Below are 18,933 nucleotides of genomic sequence, written 5' to 3'. Positions count from 1 at the left end.
ACCCAGAACCATCTTATATGTGCACTAATCACATGACCCAGTAATTCACACCTAAGGTTTTACCTAAGATGATGAAAGTTTATGTCCACACAAAACCTTGTGCATAGGGGTTCACAGCAGGTCTGCTTGTATTCAGCACATCTGCATGAATCTCCAACAGGTGAATGGATGAACTATGACAAACCAATGCATAGGGGTTCACGGCAGGTCTGCTTGTATTCAGCACATCTGCATGAATCTCCAACAGGTGAATGGATGAACTATGACAAACCAATGCATAGGGGTTCACGGCAGGTCTGCTTGTATTCAGCACATCTGCATGAATCTCCAACAGGTGAATGGATGAACTATGACAAACCAATGCATAGGGGTTCACGGCAGGTCTGCTTGTATTCAGCACATCTGCATGAATCTCCAACAGGTGAATGGATGAACTATGACAAACCAATGTATCCATATAATTAAACCTTACTCGGCAATAACAAATGTCTGATTATATCAAACAACATGGGCTAAGGTCCTCATATGACACTACGTGAAAAAGAGCCAGACACAAAAGAACAGATACTATATAATCTCACTTACATTAAAAAAACTCTAAAAATAACAAATTAATCTACAATGACAGGAAACATTACTGTTTTGTCTAGAGCAAATGTGACTGATTAGAAAGGGAAAAGGAATAGAATTTGGCGTGGTGAAGGAAAATATACTACACCTTGATTATAAGAGTAGTTGTAAGCTGCACACCAGTGGCTCATGCCTGTAATGCGACTCAGGAGGCTGAGATCTGAGGATCATGGTTTGAAGCCACCCTGAACAAGAAAGTCTGTGAGACTCTTATTTCCAATTAACCACCAGAAAACTGGAAGTGGTGCTGTGGCTCAAGTGATAGAGCATTAGCCTTGAGCTGAAGAGCTCAGGGACAGCACCCAGATCCAGAGTTCAAGCCCCACAACCATTAAAACAAAAAAAAGTCACCTTAAGCCTAGCCCAATTTGGATTTCACCGCTTCCTACCTATGGAGCCCACAGACTTACAATCACCTTCACCTTGAACAAGGCCCAGCCTCCCACCACCACAACCACGCCTTTCAACCAGCCACTTTCACATATCTGACCATTGTCCATGCTGAGAAAAAAATGACAACATGAGTGGGAGAGTCTTCACCTTACACAATCTGCCTACCTTAAAAAAACAGCTGTGAGTGTAACCAAAATACTAGTTTTATTACCAATGGACGAAACAATTACAACAGTTATTTATCTACTTTGTTACTATATGCTTTTCTTTCTATAGTACTTGTAGCCCTTTTCCCAATATGCCATTTCATTGAAAGTTATCATATACATTTGTTTTCTTTTTCCTCTTACAATAAAATATAAGCACACAAAGGCAGGAATCTTTGTTTTGTTCACTGACATAGTCACAGTCTGTAGTCTGTAACTGTGTCATAGTAGTAGCTGATATAATTTCATTACATTAAGCTTTCTGTATCATTCAATGGATAGAGGCCATGGCTACTCAAATGAGTTAACTAACATTACTGAATTAACTGAAGGCAATGGTCCTACCTGACTACTGGACTGCTTCGTAAATTAAATGGGATGGTGTGGTTCAGGTGCTTAGAACGCATTGTCTGGCATAAAGAGAGAACACACTATTAGCTAGAAACACAAAGAACACAAGCAAAGTTGAACCCTGTTAAGAAAGACAAACTCCAATCAAGCATTTCTTCCTTCCAGTGGTCCTTCGGTCTTTATTTCTCTTCTCGCTTCACAAACCCATTCTTATTAGAGCTAATGCCTTGTGATGGGGTGAAAAGCTGACGGTTCTCAAATCCTGGTTAGGCTTTCTGTAGTTCTTTCTTCTACAGTCTTAGTGAGAGCGAGTCACAATTCTAACCAGGTCTGAATCATATCCTGGCTCAACTTGAAGACTGGCCTCCATTTGAACATTGAAAAAGATTAAGATTACTTTCCTGAATGCTAGCTTACAAAGGAAATTTCAGATAAGATATGGCATGGAGCATTCTTTCTACTACATATATATTTAATATATAATATATAAATCGCATAAAATAATATGTATTTAAATATGAATATTATATATATATATATATATATAAACTTGGTACTTCCCTTAATTGGAAGTGGATGTGAGGATAGAAGAAGAAAAAAATTGCAAAACAATATGGGTTGTACAATCATAGTGAAAAAGGCAACAGCCCAAATGGGGGAGTCATAAACTCCCACTAATGCTTGAAGCAAAAATAAGTAAATAAAAGAAATAAACAACAACAAAAGCCACCATTGTGCTTAGAAAGTATCAAAAGGAAAACAGAAGTCTTTGGTATTGTGTGGATACAATATAAAAGGGTTCAAGTTAGCCAGAAGAAAAGTAATTAAATCATACAGCTATTCCGGAACGTGCCCGGTGGCGTCAAGATTAAATTTTCTCTTTGCATATTAAAGCACCCTGAGGAAAAGAAAACAATGAGGACCGAGTCCTGCAAAGTTCACGAGCTGTTAGTATTCCTTCCAAGTTTAAATGGATAGATGGCTCCCGGTTCATTTAATGGAGAAATGGAATGGCCCCTCTTTTCAATGAGCTAAGTGTAAATTAACCTGAAAGAAGCAATTTCGTCTTGTCAGGGTGCTGCTAATTTAAACAAGATGACCGCCCCACGCCACGCAGGGTCCGCCCCACACCACGCAGGGTCCGCCCCCCCCCCGCCCCACGCCATGCAGGGTCTGCCTCCCCTGTCCCATGCCACCCAGGGTCCGGCCCACACCACGCAGGGTCCGCCCCACGCCACACAGGGTCCGTCCCACGCCACGCAGGGTCTGCCTCCCCGCCCCACGCCACGCAGGGTCTGCCTCCCCGCCCCACGCCACACAGGGTCCGTCCCACGCTACGCAGGGTCTGCCTCCCCTGTCCCACGCCACCCAGGGTCCGCCTCCCGGCCACACAGGGTCCGCCCCACGTCACGCAGGGTCCGCCCCCACGCCACGCAGGGTCCGGCCCCCCGCCCCACGCCACGCAGGGTCCGGCCGCGGCTCCCCGGGGCCTGCGCAGCCCTCGGCCGCTTCCCCAGGGGCAGAACCCGCGGCGAGCTCGCTGGGCCCGGGGCGCCCGGCCGCAGGACCACGGCCTTCCCCTCGCAGCTTTGCGGCCGCCCTGAGGGGCGCGCTGAGTGGACGTCCCCGTGGACGGGGCGGGAGGGGCGCTCGTGGAGCCTCCCTCGTGGGGACAGCACCAGCCCCGGCGTGAGTCACCCGCCCAGGCGGCGGCCGGTGCGCCTCCGTCCGCTGGACGCGCGGGCAGAGCTGGCCCTGGGCCAGTGCGCATTCCACGCCACACTGAAGTAAGGAGGTCGGGTCTGGCCGGCGCCATCTTGGCCACAGGGCAGACGGTAGGGTCGGCCATCTTGTCTCCGCGCTGGAGGAAGGAAACGCCCGCCTCCCAGGTGATGGGCGGGCACTTGGCTGATAGGTTACTGAATCTGTCAGTCCCAGGGCCTGGGCCTGGGCATTTCCGGTGGACCCGCCCGGATGTCTCCGCGATCGTGTCCTGTGTCGAGTGTCCTGTCTGCTGGCTCGTCTCCGGTCGCCATGGCGTCCCGATGCAGCGCGCCATCGGAGCTGAACTGGTTCGTTGGTATTGTGTTTGTTCTTTCTTCCCTGTCTGGTTTGTTTCCTAACCGTGTTAAGTGACTGTGGGGCTGCAGGTCTCTGTAACGGCGCGCGGCCTGCAGCCCGCCCCCGGATACTAAAGACTCCAGTACTCCATCTTCCCAAGTAACTACCTTACCACACCAGGAAGGACGAAGAGCAGCCCGGGACACACGGAGAAGGGGAGGCGCGGGCCCTGAGCGCCGGCCTGGGGATCCCGGACTCCTCCCGCCTCCTCCCACCTCCCATCGGGTTCAAGCGCCACTTGCCCATCCTCCCCTCCCCTCGGGGAAGCCGCCCTGCTGACATCTCAGCTCTGTCGGGTCTGGTGTGTTTAGGTGGAGTTGCGATGCTAAGCTCCAGAGGAGACCGCAGGCCGCAGGGATCTCCCTTGAGGAAGACAGACAGGGCAGCTCCATGGAGGAGAAGCGCTCCGAACTTGGCCCATGCAGAAGAACTTGAATTCAGGGTGACTCGCATTTGACTCCCAATTAAGAATTTTCTTATCTCCTTTCAAACATAGTTGTTCCTTTACATGGACGCTTATAAATTGGTTCCAATGGCAATTCTAAAAAAGAGCATAAAATGCTGAGTACAGGAAGCGTTGGCCGCATACAATACCACCTTTTCAAGTTTAAAAAATAATCATCATGTGCAGGACTCTAGTAGCTCACTTTTAACATCCTAATTATACAGGAGGCTGAGACCCAGTGGATCATGATTTGAAGCCAAGTTGGGCAGAAAAAAGTCTTAAGAGACTCCATCTCTAATGAACCAGCAAAATGCCAGGCTGGAGGCATGCCCTAGTGGTAAAGCACCAGTCATATACAAGAAAGCTACATAAGGCTCTGAGTTCAAACCCCAGTACCAGCACCAAAAAGAAAAAAAAAAGTGTAGCAAGCTTCTTACAAGTTATCCATCCATCATTCTTTATCAGTCAAATAAGTTTTCAGTAAAATAGGGATCCATATCATTGGTTTCCATATTACTGGTTTTTATCGCAGAATGGGGAATAGAGGATTATTTTGATTTGTGTTTCCTTGGGAGAGTTTTGCATTTTCTACACTGAGGCCATATTTCTTTTGTAATCAGAAAATAAAATTAATAACTATTAGCAAAATAAGTTTATTGACATTATGCTGTGGGGTGTTAGGTAGTACCATTATTCTTTCTGAGAAAAACCATAATTTCCTTTCAGAAGGAAAAACAAAAGTTTGTAGAATTATGTAACCAAACTCTGGTCAGCATCTCACTGAAAGAATTCTCTTCCAATGTCTTTTATGACCCCAACTATTAATTCAGCACATTTCCATGTTCTCTGCTCTGGGTGGCACATTAATTTCCTCCACTGACTTCCAGGGCATTCTGTGGGTGGACAGGGCTTCTGGCGAGAGGAACCAGCCCGGCCTGGGAGGCCATCAGCATCTTCCTAATTCTTTTCATTGTTTACATAGCACAGAAATATGATTTATTTTGGCCAAGAAAGCATTTGTTTATTAAATTCTTAAAATGTTGGTGGCCTTCAATTATGGAGGACTTCATTTAGAAGAAAACACATGCTGGGGGTTGGCAGAGCCCAAAACATTTAAAATACTAAAAGGGATAGCGATCAAAAGCATTTGATGTCTAATGTACTGCATGAGGACAGCAGTCAATGAAATTGTGTTGTGTGAGATTTTGGTTAAACAACTACTGCTTCACTGCTGCCGTCCTGCAATGAGGTTGGAAGTGAGGAGAGCCATGGTAACATGTCATTACAGGGTCCATGTCTCCATCTCTGTGACTCAAACAGGCACAATAAAACACACTCCAAAACGATTAGTCACATTTGTCTCACATCCAGTCAGGTCACTTGTCCCACTTGAGATGTGCATACATTTGTTACTAATTTCATTATTGCTGCTGAGGATGTTTATAAGTGGCAGTCTATTAAAAAGTATTCTACATATTCACAATATAATTTTTTAAAAGGCCTCAACTTCCCTTGGGAACTTCTGATTTATTCCTATTCACTCTGACACTCCTGGTGTGCAGAACAATGTAAAACCAGATGCAAGCTGTCATCCACTAATGAAAGAATAAAACCATGAGATCCTTCTGTTTTGTTTTTTTTGGGGGGGGGGAGGTCTGGTCGTGGGGCCTTAACTCTGGGCCTGGGTGCTGTCCCTCAGCTCTTCAGCTCAAGGCGCACAGCGCCACTTCTGCTTTTTTCTTTTTGCTTATGTGGTGCTGAGGAATTGAACCCAGGGCCTCATGCATGCAAGGCAAGCGCTCTACCGCTGAGCCACCTTCCCAGCCCCTCCTTCTGGTTTCATAGTGTTTCACCAACTCCATAAGGAACAATGAAGGATCAATGAGCATTATTTCTCTGAATTTATGATATAGTAATTTGTCCTCTAAAAGTTCCATAGTCACTTTTCTTTATGGGCACTGACACCTACCTAAATAGAAGGTGCAAAACGGTATCAGCTAAGAAAGTGTTAACATTAAGGGGCTCTGAGCCGCTCATAATACACAATGCCAAGGTTGACTCACTTCTCCAGATTCTCACTAATACATACTGTTAACTAAGTAATATGTTATGGAATGGACATGTAAATAATTATATGCCCCAAAACATGTATAGCCACCATAGTGCAACTTCATTATAAAAGTATTAAAGTTATGGAGACAGGACAGGAACTTATGGCTCACATCTGTAATGCTAACTACTCATGAGGCTGAGATCAAGAGGAACATGATTTGAAGCCAGTCTGGGCAGAAGAGTTGGTGAGACTTCCTCTCCAATTAGCAAAATGCCAGGCTACATAATGAAAATGCCATGGTCACCATACTTAGGACCATGAAGTGAAATCTCATAGTGCTCTTAATAACATTGCTTCAAAGATTAGTTAAGGACATTTTTATATACCTTTAGTCATTTTTAAACCTTAGGAAGGAGGTGTTTAAGTCCTTTGCCCATTTTTTAACTGGTGTGGCTCAAGTGGCACAGTACCAGTTGTGATTTTTTTAAGCTAAATAATAATTCGGTCCTGTGAGTTTAAGCCTCAGTATTCCCCTCTCCCCTTCCAAAGGTAGACAGAATAACAGAAATAACACATTGGTAGCACATACCTTAATCCCAGCATCAAGAAGAAACAAATTCCCCTTCAGACGGAAGGGGCTGAGGTGAGAGGATTACTAGATGGTAGTGGGCCTGAGTTAGATAGTAAGACCTTGTTGTTTTTTTTTTTAAAGAAAGCAGGAGGAAGGAGGGGGGGGGATAAGAAGGAAGAGAGGGAGGGAAGAAGAGAAGGTGAAAGGAAGAGGGTAAGGAGGGAGGGAAAAGGAAGAAAAGGGAAAAAGACAAGAAGAAGAAAAAGAAAAAATTTCTTTTTCAGGTGGGTCACTGATAATCTGTACAAGTGATACTGCTTTATCCTGCAACTTCACAAACTTATTGATCTGAACCAGTTTTTGTGGAACCTATAGTTGCCTACATACAGGATCATGTCATCTGCAAATAGAAATTATTTTACTTTTTCTTTCAATTTGGCTTCTTTTTTGTTTCTTTTTCCTATCTGTTTGCTCTGGTGACTATTTCCAATACTGTGAGGAATAAAAGTGATGCGAGCAGCCATCCCTACCTTGTATTGGGTCTTCATGGAAATGTTTTTAGTTGTTCTACATCAATTATGTTGGTAGGTATAGTTTTGTTTTAATAAATGAACTTTTGTGCTAAAGAGCATTCCTTGTGTGTCTAAATGCTGAGAGTTCTTTTCAAGAAAGCATGGTGAGCTTTGTCAAATGCTTTTTCTGCCTCAATTGAGATGATTATGTAGATTTTATCTTTCATTCTGATGATAGGAAACATCATATTGATTTATTGGCATTTGTTAAACCAGAGTTGTTTGCCAGTGCCGGATTCCACTTGGCCATGATATAAAATCTTCATGATGTGTTCAATTCAGTTTGCTAATATTTTACTAAGGATTTTTGTGTCAACATTTGCCAGACATTAACATATTTAAATTGAACAATATACTACTGAAAAGCCAGTGGGTCAAAGAAGAAATCAAAGGAGAAATTAAAAGATACCTTGAGACAAATAACCATGAAAACACAATGTAACTAAACCCATGGGATGTAACAAAAATCCTAGGGAAACATTTTCATAAATGTCTACATTAAAAAGAAAAATAACCAAAACAAACAGCCTAACATTTTGACTCAAGAAGCTAGAAAAAGAAAAAAACTAACCCCAAATTTAGCAGAAGGAAGGAACTAAAAAAGATCAGAACAGAAATAGAGAATAGAAAAACCATAAACAGTATCAATAAAACTGGCTCTTTGAAAAAGAAAACAAATCAACAAACCATAATCAGACTAAGAAAAAAGAAAGAGAAGACTCAAAGTCAGAAATAACAGTGGAGCCATTACAACAGATGCCTCAGAAATAAAGAGGATCCTCAGAGACTATTATAACATTATTTGACAACAAACTGTAATCAGGAGGAAGTGGATAAATATCCACCTATTAAGATTATATTGGGAAGAACTAGGAAGCTTGAAAAGACCAACCATGAAGAGACTGAAGAAGCATTTCAAAATTTTACAACAACCAAAAACAACAACAGAGCTCGGACCACATGACTTGATTAGCACCAATTTCTTAAACTCTTCCTCCCCTCAAAAATAGAGCTAGAGAGAATATTTCCAAACATGTTTTATAAGGTTAGTACCATCTTGATACCTGAGACAAAGACAAAAAATTCCAAATAATACAAATCCTATAGTTCATATATTTTACAAGTTATTTTGCATTATTATGTTAGCATTTTGTAAGATGTATATATGGGTCTATAGGCCTTCTTATTCCTCAAATTAAAACCATAATTTTAGCTGGGTGCTGGTGGCTCGTGTCTATAATCCTAGCTAATCAGGAGGCTGAAACCTGAGGATCATGGTTAGAAGCCAGCTTAGGCAGGACAATCCTTGAGACTCTTCTCTTCAATTAACCATCAGAAAATCAGAAGTGGAATTGTGCTTCAAGTGGTAGAGTGCTAGCCTTGAGCAAAAGCTTTGTATCCAGGCTCAGAGTTCAGGTCCCAGGATCAGCACACACACACACAATTTTTAAAAAGTTAAAAATACTTTCAAAAGTGCTCTACTGAGAGAGTCTGACATGTTCAACCTTGGTTGTCTTTTTGCATACATAGTAAAGAACACTGATGAAATGACTTCTCAAAACTTCAGTTTTGGATTATGCAGGTTTACTCTGCAGTTTAGAGGCCACACATTCTATCAAGGCTGGAGAGTGTGCCCTTCTTGTCGGTTAGCCAACTACACTTTTGAAACTATCTGAATCGAGTGGTTAAATCACATATCCAAGAATTACTTTCAGTTACAATGAATAGGGACAAAGAGCCACTTTTTTTTTTCAATAGCTTCTTACTATTAACCAAATCTTGGTTTTCCAGATGTACTTATTTCTGGCATATTCTGTGGACAATTTAAAAAGCCACTAGCCTGCCTTGCTCCTTGGCCAACAGGGAACTCATTTGGCTCTGGCCAGTTATTCTACAGCTACCAGGTACCAAGGGTGTTGAATTTTCCAGACCCTGTGCTAATACTGAGACCACGATGTAAGATCATCTCAGGCCTACCTACAACCTAAGAGGAATCAACAAGAACAATAGTACCATGGAGACATGAATAATACTGTGAATTCTACAAGAGAGAGACTTAGTCTTGACTTGGGTTGAAGGAAAGGCTTTCTGGAGGAAGTTGTGTGTAATTTAAAATCTAATAGCAGTTGTATTCCAAGATTGGTCTTCCTTTGATTCCCCAGTGGAAACATTTTATCTGGACACATACATATTCTGAATAAAGACTATCTTCAGTTAAATTAAGTCAAATAATTAATGTTTAACAAATGAAATATGAAGAGGAACTCATGGTGCTTCCGAATTGTACTGTCATCTTCCCTTTCCTGATTTTCTGCTGTCAGGATTGCAGTTGTGGTAAGACATGCTGGGCCAAGGCTATTGGCCACGTCTGTATTGATATATAGCTCTATGGCTTACTAACTATGTGACCATGGGCCCTTTTCTTCCTTTCACTGTTTGTTCCTTATTTAGAATATGTATTGATATCACTGTTGTGGTTAGAGGTGATACTAGGTACAGAATAATTATCACTACATCTACCAGGAATAAAGGCTTGAATCTCACTTTTCCTGTTGGCTTTTCACTAGAGAAGCTGGCCTTTCCCAAAAATAATGGACCAAATAGATTCAAAGACTGGAAAGAAATGTCACATAGGATGCTAACAAGAGAAAGCTCTTTGAAGAAACAAAACTATGTAATTCTAGGTAGCATAACACAAGAGAAACAGACACTCACGACACTCCACCATGTTCCCTGTTGGCCTAAGAGAAGCGGGCTGGTGCCTTTTCAAATTGTGTATGGAGTATGTCAGAAATAGTACACCTGAAAAATCAAGATTTGGTTAATAGAAGCTACTGAAAAAAAAATCGCTCTCTCCCTATTCACTATAATTCACTGAGGAAAAGCTCAGTTGTAGACAGAAGTAAAGCTGCCTACCACTGATAGAATGCTTCCCTGAAATGAAAAAATATGATCTCAAGTTGCCCCTGAGGAAGTACTAAATTGACCATCATCCTTCCACAAAATCAACACATGTTAAAAAACTCTCTCTCAACTGAGTATAGCTCTGTTTGGAGACTATCATGACTCCAGTGGTAGTCTCGGCTTCATGCACGGGATCTGTGACTTTTTCAAGATGGAAACTTATTCTTCTCAGGAAGTTTCTTAGTCTTCTTAAGCCTTTTTTAAAAAACCAATAAACAATGAGCATGTGACAATTAAGATAGAATTCTTTTTCATAGGAAAACAAAATATGTCTCAGTGTCTTTAGATTTCTACTCATAAGAAAAGAACCCTTGATGTCTTTCTTTACCCTTTAATAAAAAGGAAAATATGTTCTGTCTTAAAGGACATGGAGCCCTGAGTTCCATTTGAGTTAATATATACTAATAACTATTCAAATATACTTGAAATACATGTTTTTATGATATTTTAAGTAGATAATCGCCTCATAGCTAAGGAAAACAAATGCAAACACCAATGGTTGAATCAAGTGAAACTTATGGTCACATGAAATACAAATAGATTTTTTTTTTTTGGGTCCGGTTGTGGGGCCTGAACTCTGGGCCTGGGCACTGTCCCTCAGCTCTTCAGCTCAAGGCTAGCACTCTACCACTTGAGCCACAGCGCCACTTCTGGCTTTTTTCTTTTTGCTTATATGGTGCTGAGGAATCAAACCCAGGGCCTCATGCATGCAAGGCAAGCATTCTACCACTGAGCCACCTTCCCAGCCCACAAATAGATTTTAACATAAGAAAGCATTCCCTTATATCCAACATGTATTCTAAGCTTACGTATATAAAAATATCTGTACTGTCTATAAAATACCCAGGTGTTTACAACCATTAACAAATGAAAATGCTTGCAGAACCCCAAGGCCTTGGCCAGCGCATAAAATTTAGACCTGGTTCCAATAACAACAACAAAAGAGAACCAAGAATTCTGTATTAGTATGCTACATAGTTTGAAAATAAAAGAATATATGCAATTCATGAATTTTAGAATAGGGGAGACTTGTGATCTTGAATTGCACCATTACAAATAATTGCTCATTGTATTATGTTCTATTAAATAAGATATATTGTTGCCTTAAATTTAAGCATTCCTTTAACCCAAATATTTTACTGCTAAGGTTTTGTCTTAATCTGTCAGAAAAGTCTTTCAGAAATGTCTCCTTCTAGACTGAGTAGGTAAATACTATTTCAAAATAACATTTAAGGGTCTTACAATAAAGATTTTTTAAAAATAATATAACATGTTCAATGTTTTCTAAATGATGCTTGAAATATTTAGTTTACAACAGTTAAGTGATCATATATTTAAGTTTAACCTAACTGAATTGGTATGCTTATCTCTCATAATTTAAAGAAGTGTTTTGCCAGCCTGTCAAGTTGCCAAAATCACACACATCTTAGACTCTTTGAAGATTAAGTGTATCTTGATTAAAGTAGCTTGCATTGAATAAGTAAGTCTTGATATTTTATACTACTCTTGAATTTAAAACATCTAGAATTAAAACATTTTTCATTCAAGCATAAGTAAAGACGTGTTTTGGCGGTTCAATTTAGTTGCCACACATTTAGTTAAATAATAAAAACACGTATTCATTGAGGACTTAAACTTTCCTACAGGGTGGTCTTGATATGAGTCAAGCCAAGAAATTAATTCTTAGTTTCCAAAACACCTAATGCTTACAAAAGTAATTCTATAGGTGTGTGGGCTTCAATTCTGTGAATTTCTCATATCTTCCATATTGTATTAATTGTTCAGAATTAAGCATTATTCTGTAAGGCTGAGATAGAGTTAATTTAATTGACATAGTTGTGACCACTCTGTTCATGAGGTAATGTCATGATGCAGGCTGTTTTCCATTATTTTATAATTAAGGACCATTCCTGCACACCCACTGTCCCATTAGCTCACCCTTCCAATTCCATGAAAAGAAAATGGATTGGTAAATCATCATGTTGCAGCAGATTCACATAGGAAATCAACATTTTCTAAAGAAAATAGCATATGCTGTAAAAATCACAGATTACGTAATGACCACTAAAGAAGGCTATTTCTTTTCATGTAATATGGACCAACAAGGTGCCATACGAGAAGACAAACTTTCAGCTATTTTGAGAAATCCACCCAAGCAATTCCTGTTGCAGGCACCAGGGGCTCAGCCCAGCCCAGCTCCCTCGTGGATGGACTCAAATGTGCAGAGAGCAAATCGGTTAAGTGGGGGCATCCACAGAGCCTTGGGGAGATCAAGCTAAATGGACAGAGACTATAGTGACGATGGCAGATCACAGTATCTGCACCTGGCTGCAGATGATGGAATTTTCCATTGTGATTCACTCATGATTCAGGACCAATTGTAGCCATTTAGCAGATATACTTATCTGTAAGAAATTCTCATAGATGCCATCTACCAGCTGGTATTGATGTTCTAAGAGTTTTACATCTAACAATAATTTTTTGAGTTAAATCAACACAATATGTATAACACAATAAGACAAATATTTCATAGTCTTCTTTGTGATGAATTAGTTACAAAATAGCTTTCATAGTTGTAATGAATTATAAGTGGCTTAAATATAAATGGAAGATAAATCAGTTATAGAGTTTATATGAATTAAAGTGTAATTGTATTCACATAGTAAATTTAAGAGAATATAGTATGAGAACAATACAACCTAAGTAAATGTGCCACTGGTGGACTTAGTCATTGCCTCTTATCCTATGTCCTTCTCCTAAGTTCCTTTCCCTGGGCTCAGTACATGGGCCTTCACCTTGAGCAGAGAACATTGCCATTGCAGGTGGGCCAAAGACTTCTCAGGATGCTCAGGTTCTGCATGGCAGACATGTCATTGCTGTTAGAAAACACCTGCTTCTGCCTGCCCATCAGCAGGTCATCAGTTCCTTCCTCCATTCTCATCAATGCCAAGACCACATTTTTGTAACAGCTCTACCCTGAGAAGAATACAATTTCAGAAAATTCAAAAACACTTATAAATGGAAATCTTGTCTTTCCTATAGAGTTTGGATTTTATTCTGGACTAAAAATTCCATGGAGGGATTCCTGCAAGAAAGTCACATAAAATGACAGGTGGTAGTGGGTACAATGGAGTAGAGTCAAGGAAATGGAATAAGTATGGAAACAGCAAGAAGTTGTTATAATAAGTCTGGTAAGAGATGTCAGATCCTTAATTATGTACCTATTATGTACCTAGACAATGATTACCAATAGCAGTTGAAATCATTGTATGCAAGGTTCTAGCAATCTTTGTGATGACTAGATTAACACAATAGTACAAAAGGACTCAAAATCTTATTATAAAAAGAGAAACAGCCATATACTACACATTTCCTTGTATGGCGTAGGAATCACCAACAAAACATGAAAAATTTCAATTCAAGCCTCTGTGTTTTCAAAAGATACAGAAATGGAGAAACAGTTTAAAGACACAGAGTAAATCCACAATGTAAAGCATTCTACAGAGCAGTGACCTAATTTGTTCAGCAAATAAATGGAAGCGAAAGTGAGTGGGGAAATTCTCCAAACTAAAGAACCAAGGAAAGTGTTGTCAACCAAATGCGGTGTGTGGTCTCACTTAGTTCTGGATATGAACTGAGTGTAACCGAATATTAAAAAAAAAGAAAAGAAAACCAAGGAAATGTAAACACTTACTGGAAATATGAACACGGTTTTCAGAAATTGTATTTTATTATGGTAAAGATTTTGGGTCTATGTGTTTGAAAATCTTTATTTGGACAAGAATATCCAAATGTTGGCAACTGGTGAAACTGAGTGACCAGTACATTTTGTTATATTTAAGTTCATCTGCAATAAAAAGTTTAAATGTTGGATGAAAGAAGTAATGAGAGAACATGAAGAGATGAATGATTTCAGCAATAGTTAGGAAGATAGGACGTAACAGCCAATCATCCGTAATGTACAGTGAAGATGGTTCCGAAATCTACGAATTGATGAGTAGAATCCTGAAAATGCTACTCAGGTGCAGAGAAAGTGCATGTGTAGAGACAGATTTAGAAGTGAGATGACAGGCTCAGTTTGGGGTTTGCTGAGTTTGAATACTCTTGGCTATATAAGCAGAGATGTTGAACTGAAGTATAAAACCACATATAAAGATTTAAAGAGGAAGTAGAGAGTGAGAAATCACATCCAAATGAACAGACAAAAACCTGTTAAGATTGGAGCTGACAAAAGGAGGAAAGACAAAATTAAGGGAGGAAAAACTGATCAGTAGTGTCGATGAAAGAAGAAAATGAGAGTTTCAGGAAAAACATCATCTCCAGTTTCAGCAAAAAGCATCATCTCCAGTTTTATAAAATAACTAGCAATTGATGCCAGTTCAGGACTGCCAGACAAGGCCATGAATGAATCCACTACTTCTTGTTCTTGGGATCCTAATTATCTCTCAGTACAACAGAGTAGGGAAAAGAACAGGAGGGAGTTTGCCCGTGGACGAACTGCTTCCACTTCTTCCTAAAGGTGGAAAGCAAATGGATAAGTCCAGTGCAATGGTGCACAACGGAGAACACGGCCCCAAACAAACATGGAGCACCCAAAGCCAGAAGGGAAGCATTCCTCCTTTCAGGACTGGAGATAGGCCAGGGAGGCAAGGCTAACACTCACCTGTCAGCGTGATGGGAGACATAACTTGGCAGATGCCTGAAAAAAGGGAGCATTTATTGACAATATGCCATGGCTTTCATAAATTTAGAAAATAAAGAGTGATCAGCCATTATTATCTGTTTTTAAAAAAGAAAAAAGTAGAGCTGGGCGCCGGTGGCTCATGCCTGTAATCCTAGCTACTCAGGAGGCTGAGATCTGAGGATCGAGGTTTAAAGCCAGCCCCGGCAGGAAACTCCATGAGACTCTTATCTCCAATAAACCATAGAAAACCAGAAGTGGCCCTGTGGCTCAAACAGTAGAGCACTTGCCTTGAGCTGAAGAGTGCAGGGACAGTGCCAAGTCCAGCTTCTTGCCATGACTACTACTTCCTCCTCCTCCTCCTCCTCCTCCTCCTCCCCCTTCCTCTCCGGTTCTCTGACACGCAGTTCATTATCCAATTCCTTATATTTAATTCACTTTTTTGTAACAATGAACAGCTCATTTCTGATAATACTTCTGGCCAAAAACCATCTCACTCAGTAAGAGCTTAGGTCTATAACAGAGCTCATGGGATACTATGGACTGGGCCTACGCTACCTCTTTGCTTCATTCCTGTCATTTTCTCAGTAGGCTCTGCTCTGTCATGCAGGCCTCTTTGCTAATCCTTGAACATACCAAGCATGCTTACCTCATTCCCTTTGGCTGGCTCTTCCTATGCTTACAGATAGCTGCGTGCACATGGCTTGTTGCTTGAGGAGGTGTGCCTAAAGATCCTCTCAGCAGACACCTGCCCGGACAAAGTCGATAAAATGTGATCTCCTTCACCCGTTCCCTCTTTCCCCATGATTCCTTAGTTCACCATCAGGCACATTCTGTATCAATTTGCCAATCTTTAGAACAAGTGTTTGTTTGCTCCCTTCTGTGTTCCTAGTCCTCAGAGCACACAGGTGCTAACTTTCAAAAGAAAGAATATCTATAGATAAAGTCACAGTTATCTATGTATCTATAGAAAATTTATAAAAGATCTATCTACTATATCTATACCTACTTTTCTGTCTCTATTATCTCCCTATTTTATCTATCTATCAGCTATCTATCCATCCATCTCCCCTTTGAATTGGCTCTCCTCTATGGGATTACACTGTAGTCCAAGTTCAGGAGACCTGAACCTAGGTACACTTTCAATTGTGCCTTCCCTTCTATTTAACAAAGATTTAGATGTAAACATTCCTTCCACTTTAAGCCTTCAAAAAGTGTCACATCAAACAAGGCCAGCCAGTCCGTAGCATTTATTGAGACGTTGACCACTGTAACCACACAAGATTGACCTAGACTCAGCTGGGGTGTAATTCCTAACTCCTACTGACATTCAGTTCACACCTATTAAAGTCTGATGGTTTTCCACAATGCACAAAGGAAAATCAATGTAACACATACATGCTTGCTAAATAAGATGCAGTGGTCAGAGGCCTCTCCAAAGGAGAATAATGGTTAGAGGAGATTGTGTTAAGCCAAGATTTAAAGAAAGAGGCAAAGATGGATGGGGATGGAGTAGGAAAGAAGAAAGAGTACTTACAAAAGCAAATGACATTTAAATGACAACTGACTTCATTAGCTACCTGCAGTTCATAAACTACAAAACTATGAATTTGACCTCTGATCTCTCTTTTGTTCCTTTAGGTACTTGATTCTATGCCCTCTCTTGAATGTATAGAAATCTATTCTGAACTAAAATACTTCTATACCTTGAATGGCAGGTGGAGTCACTTCATAAACTCTCATGTGATTTTCTCTAGAGACTTGCTTCAGTCACTTAATCTGAAGTGGAGGTGTTTTGTTACTCTCTACCTTGGCAAACCTTTAATGGTCATGATCATAATTTATCACATAAATTGATTTGTGACCTTCTCAGGTGTCTTCCTTATCAGATTAACTATCTGGAGACAGGGGATTGGTACCATTTTCCTTACTGTTTACAATTATTGCTCAGCACCATGACTAACACTATAATCTACTGAAATGGAATTCAATAGTACATATTCTGGGAAGGCCATATATATAAATGGTGTCAAAACCCCAAATAGCTTTATTTTAAACCTTTACCAAATTTGAATTGCCCTAAATTCTTTTACTTTTTAAAGCTGTCCTACTTTTAATGTATAGAAATATATAGCCATCTTACTATATATACACACGTTTACTCACATAAATAACTCCCATACATGGTGATATTTTTAGCTTTACCTAGGAGGTTAATTTCAACTTATATCAAACACTGCATCTTTGATCATTTGTTCATGAGGATCATTCATTCATTCACCCGAAGCCAGGCAAACAACTCTGCTTAGCTCCGGTGGGTGGGGTGGTACTGTAGGGCTTGTCTACAGTGAAATGAGTGCAGCAGTGACCTCTGGTGCAGTTCTATTCTCGCCAAAAGCCTGAAATTCGCTCCTCCAGAAGAGCCTGACCAGACTAGGGTCCCATCTTCTGACCCCTTCTGCAAGTCTGGCTAAGGATGATTTTCACATCCAAGCGAGGGGACAGCCCGGGTCCCCAGTGGCAGTCTCCAAGGGAAAGTCCCAGGGTTCATCCTAGAAAATGATCCAGCGCCCATTCTTGACTCCTAAGAAATTAGACTGTTGAGCTAGCTGCGTGTGCTTTCATGTTTCCTTTGCGGAAGTTGGTGTGCTGGGTAGCGCTGCTCTTCAGAAATTCTATCCATGGTGCTAGGTTCACGCGTGGGCCAAGGCTTTCACGAGGAAGGCAGGCTCACGACGAATGTGCACGTGCTGAAAGAGGATTTTACACCGATCTTTACTTGGGGAAAAGAACACAGCTGATTGGGGGGGTGACTAGTGGGGAACACTTCAGACTGGGTTCTGGGGGTCGCGAATCAGAGGCGACCATGTAAGTGGCTGGAGCCACTTGTGTTCGGCGGTAGCGTCCTCCGTGATTTACAGTGGAAGTGGCCCGGGCAGGAGGAGTTGTGGCCGGGGTCCGGGGCCCTGCGGCGACACAAACACCCCGGCAGGCAGTTCTTCCCAGATACTCTTTAAACACCAAATCCATCAATAGTAAATAAGAAGTAAAACCTCAGCAACGCGCCCGAGCCCGGGACCCGGGTCTGGAACGTGGGGGTGGGGAGGTGCCCGCGCCCGCACCCCGACCGTGCGCAGGGGGTCGGTGTCCCCCGCGGCGAGGCCGCTGCGCCCGGGGCTCGGACGGCCGCGGGGTGTGCGCTGGCACCGACTGCGCGGGCAGCTCCGGCGACCGGGCAGCACCTCCGTGCGCACACCCGGGCGATGCACCGCGGAAGCTGACGGCTCCCGGATTCTCCCAGCAGCCCCCCACCCTCCGGCAGGGGCAGGTGTCCGCGGGCGCGGCGGCCCCAGGGCGGAGGTGGGGTTCTCCAAGGAGGCGCCGGAATCCCGCAACCCTCCGGGAGACGGACTGTGGAGGGGGGACCTGCCACCCCGAACCCCCAGCGCCCTCCCAGCCCCGCACGCGCACGGTGGTGTTCGGGCAGCCCCACGCCGGCTCGCGCCGCACGGGGTCCGCCCGCAACCCGCCCCCCGGGCTGAGGACCAGGTCCTGGGGGACCCCTCCCTCCTCACCTCGGGCAACCCCGCTCTCCCCCGGTCTCCGGGCCGGGATCTCCAGATCTCCCCGTCCCGCCTCGGGCTTGGCCCGGCCGGGAGGGAGAGCCGGGCCGGGGACACCCCCGACGGGGCGCGAGGCGAGCGCCCCCGCCCTTCCCTCCTCCCACCTCCCTCCCCCCCAGCCCGGGCGGGGGCGCGCGGGAAGCGGTGACGTCACGGGGCGCGCGGTGGCGGCGCCTCCCCGCGCGCTGGTTAAAAAGAAGAAGAGAAGAGCGGACGAAACATGAGAGCCGCGCGCGGAGCCGCGCCGCCCGCCCAGGACCCCGCGGCGTCTCCCGCAGCATCTCCCGCGGTGCCTCGCGCGGTGTCTCCTCCAGCATCTCCCG

General features: G+C 42.7%; 1 protein-coding gene across 1 annotated transcript in view; it reads left to right on the top strand.

The window, feature by feature from the left end:
• Positions 1-3,614: 3,614 nt before the first annotated feature.
• Positions 3,615-18,933, top strand: part of Hhip (hedgehog interacting protein) — a 94,149-nt gene continuing 78,830 nt past the window's right edge. The window contains exons 1-2 of the mRNA XM_013029499.1: positions 3,615-3,660; positions 18,032-18,536. Of these exons, the coding sequence (XP_012884953.1) occupies positions 3,615-3,660; positions 18,032-18,536 (551 nt within the window). The remainder of the gene's footprint in view (positions 3,661-18,031; positions 18,537-18,933) is intronic.

Source organism: Dipodomys ordii, unplaced genomic scaffold (genome assembly GCF_000151885.1).
Source record: "Dipodomys ordii isolate 6190 unplaced genomic scaffold, Dord_2.0 Scaffold119, whole genome shotgun sequence".
In the NCBI taxonomy this organism is placed as follows: domain Eukaryota; kingdom Metazoa; phylum Chordata; class Mammalia; order Rodentia; family Heteromyidae; genus Dipodomys; species Dipodomys ordii.
Note: the sequence above shows the minus strand (reverse complement) of the source record. Positions and strands in the feature narration are given on the sequence as shown.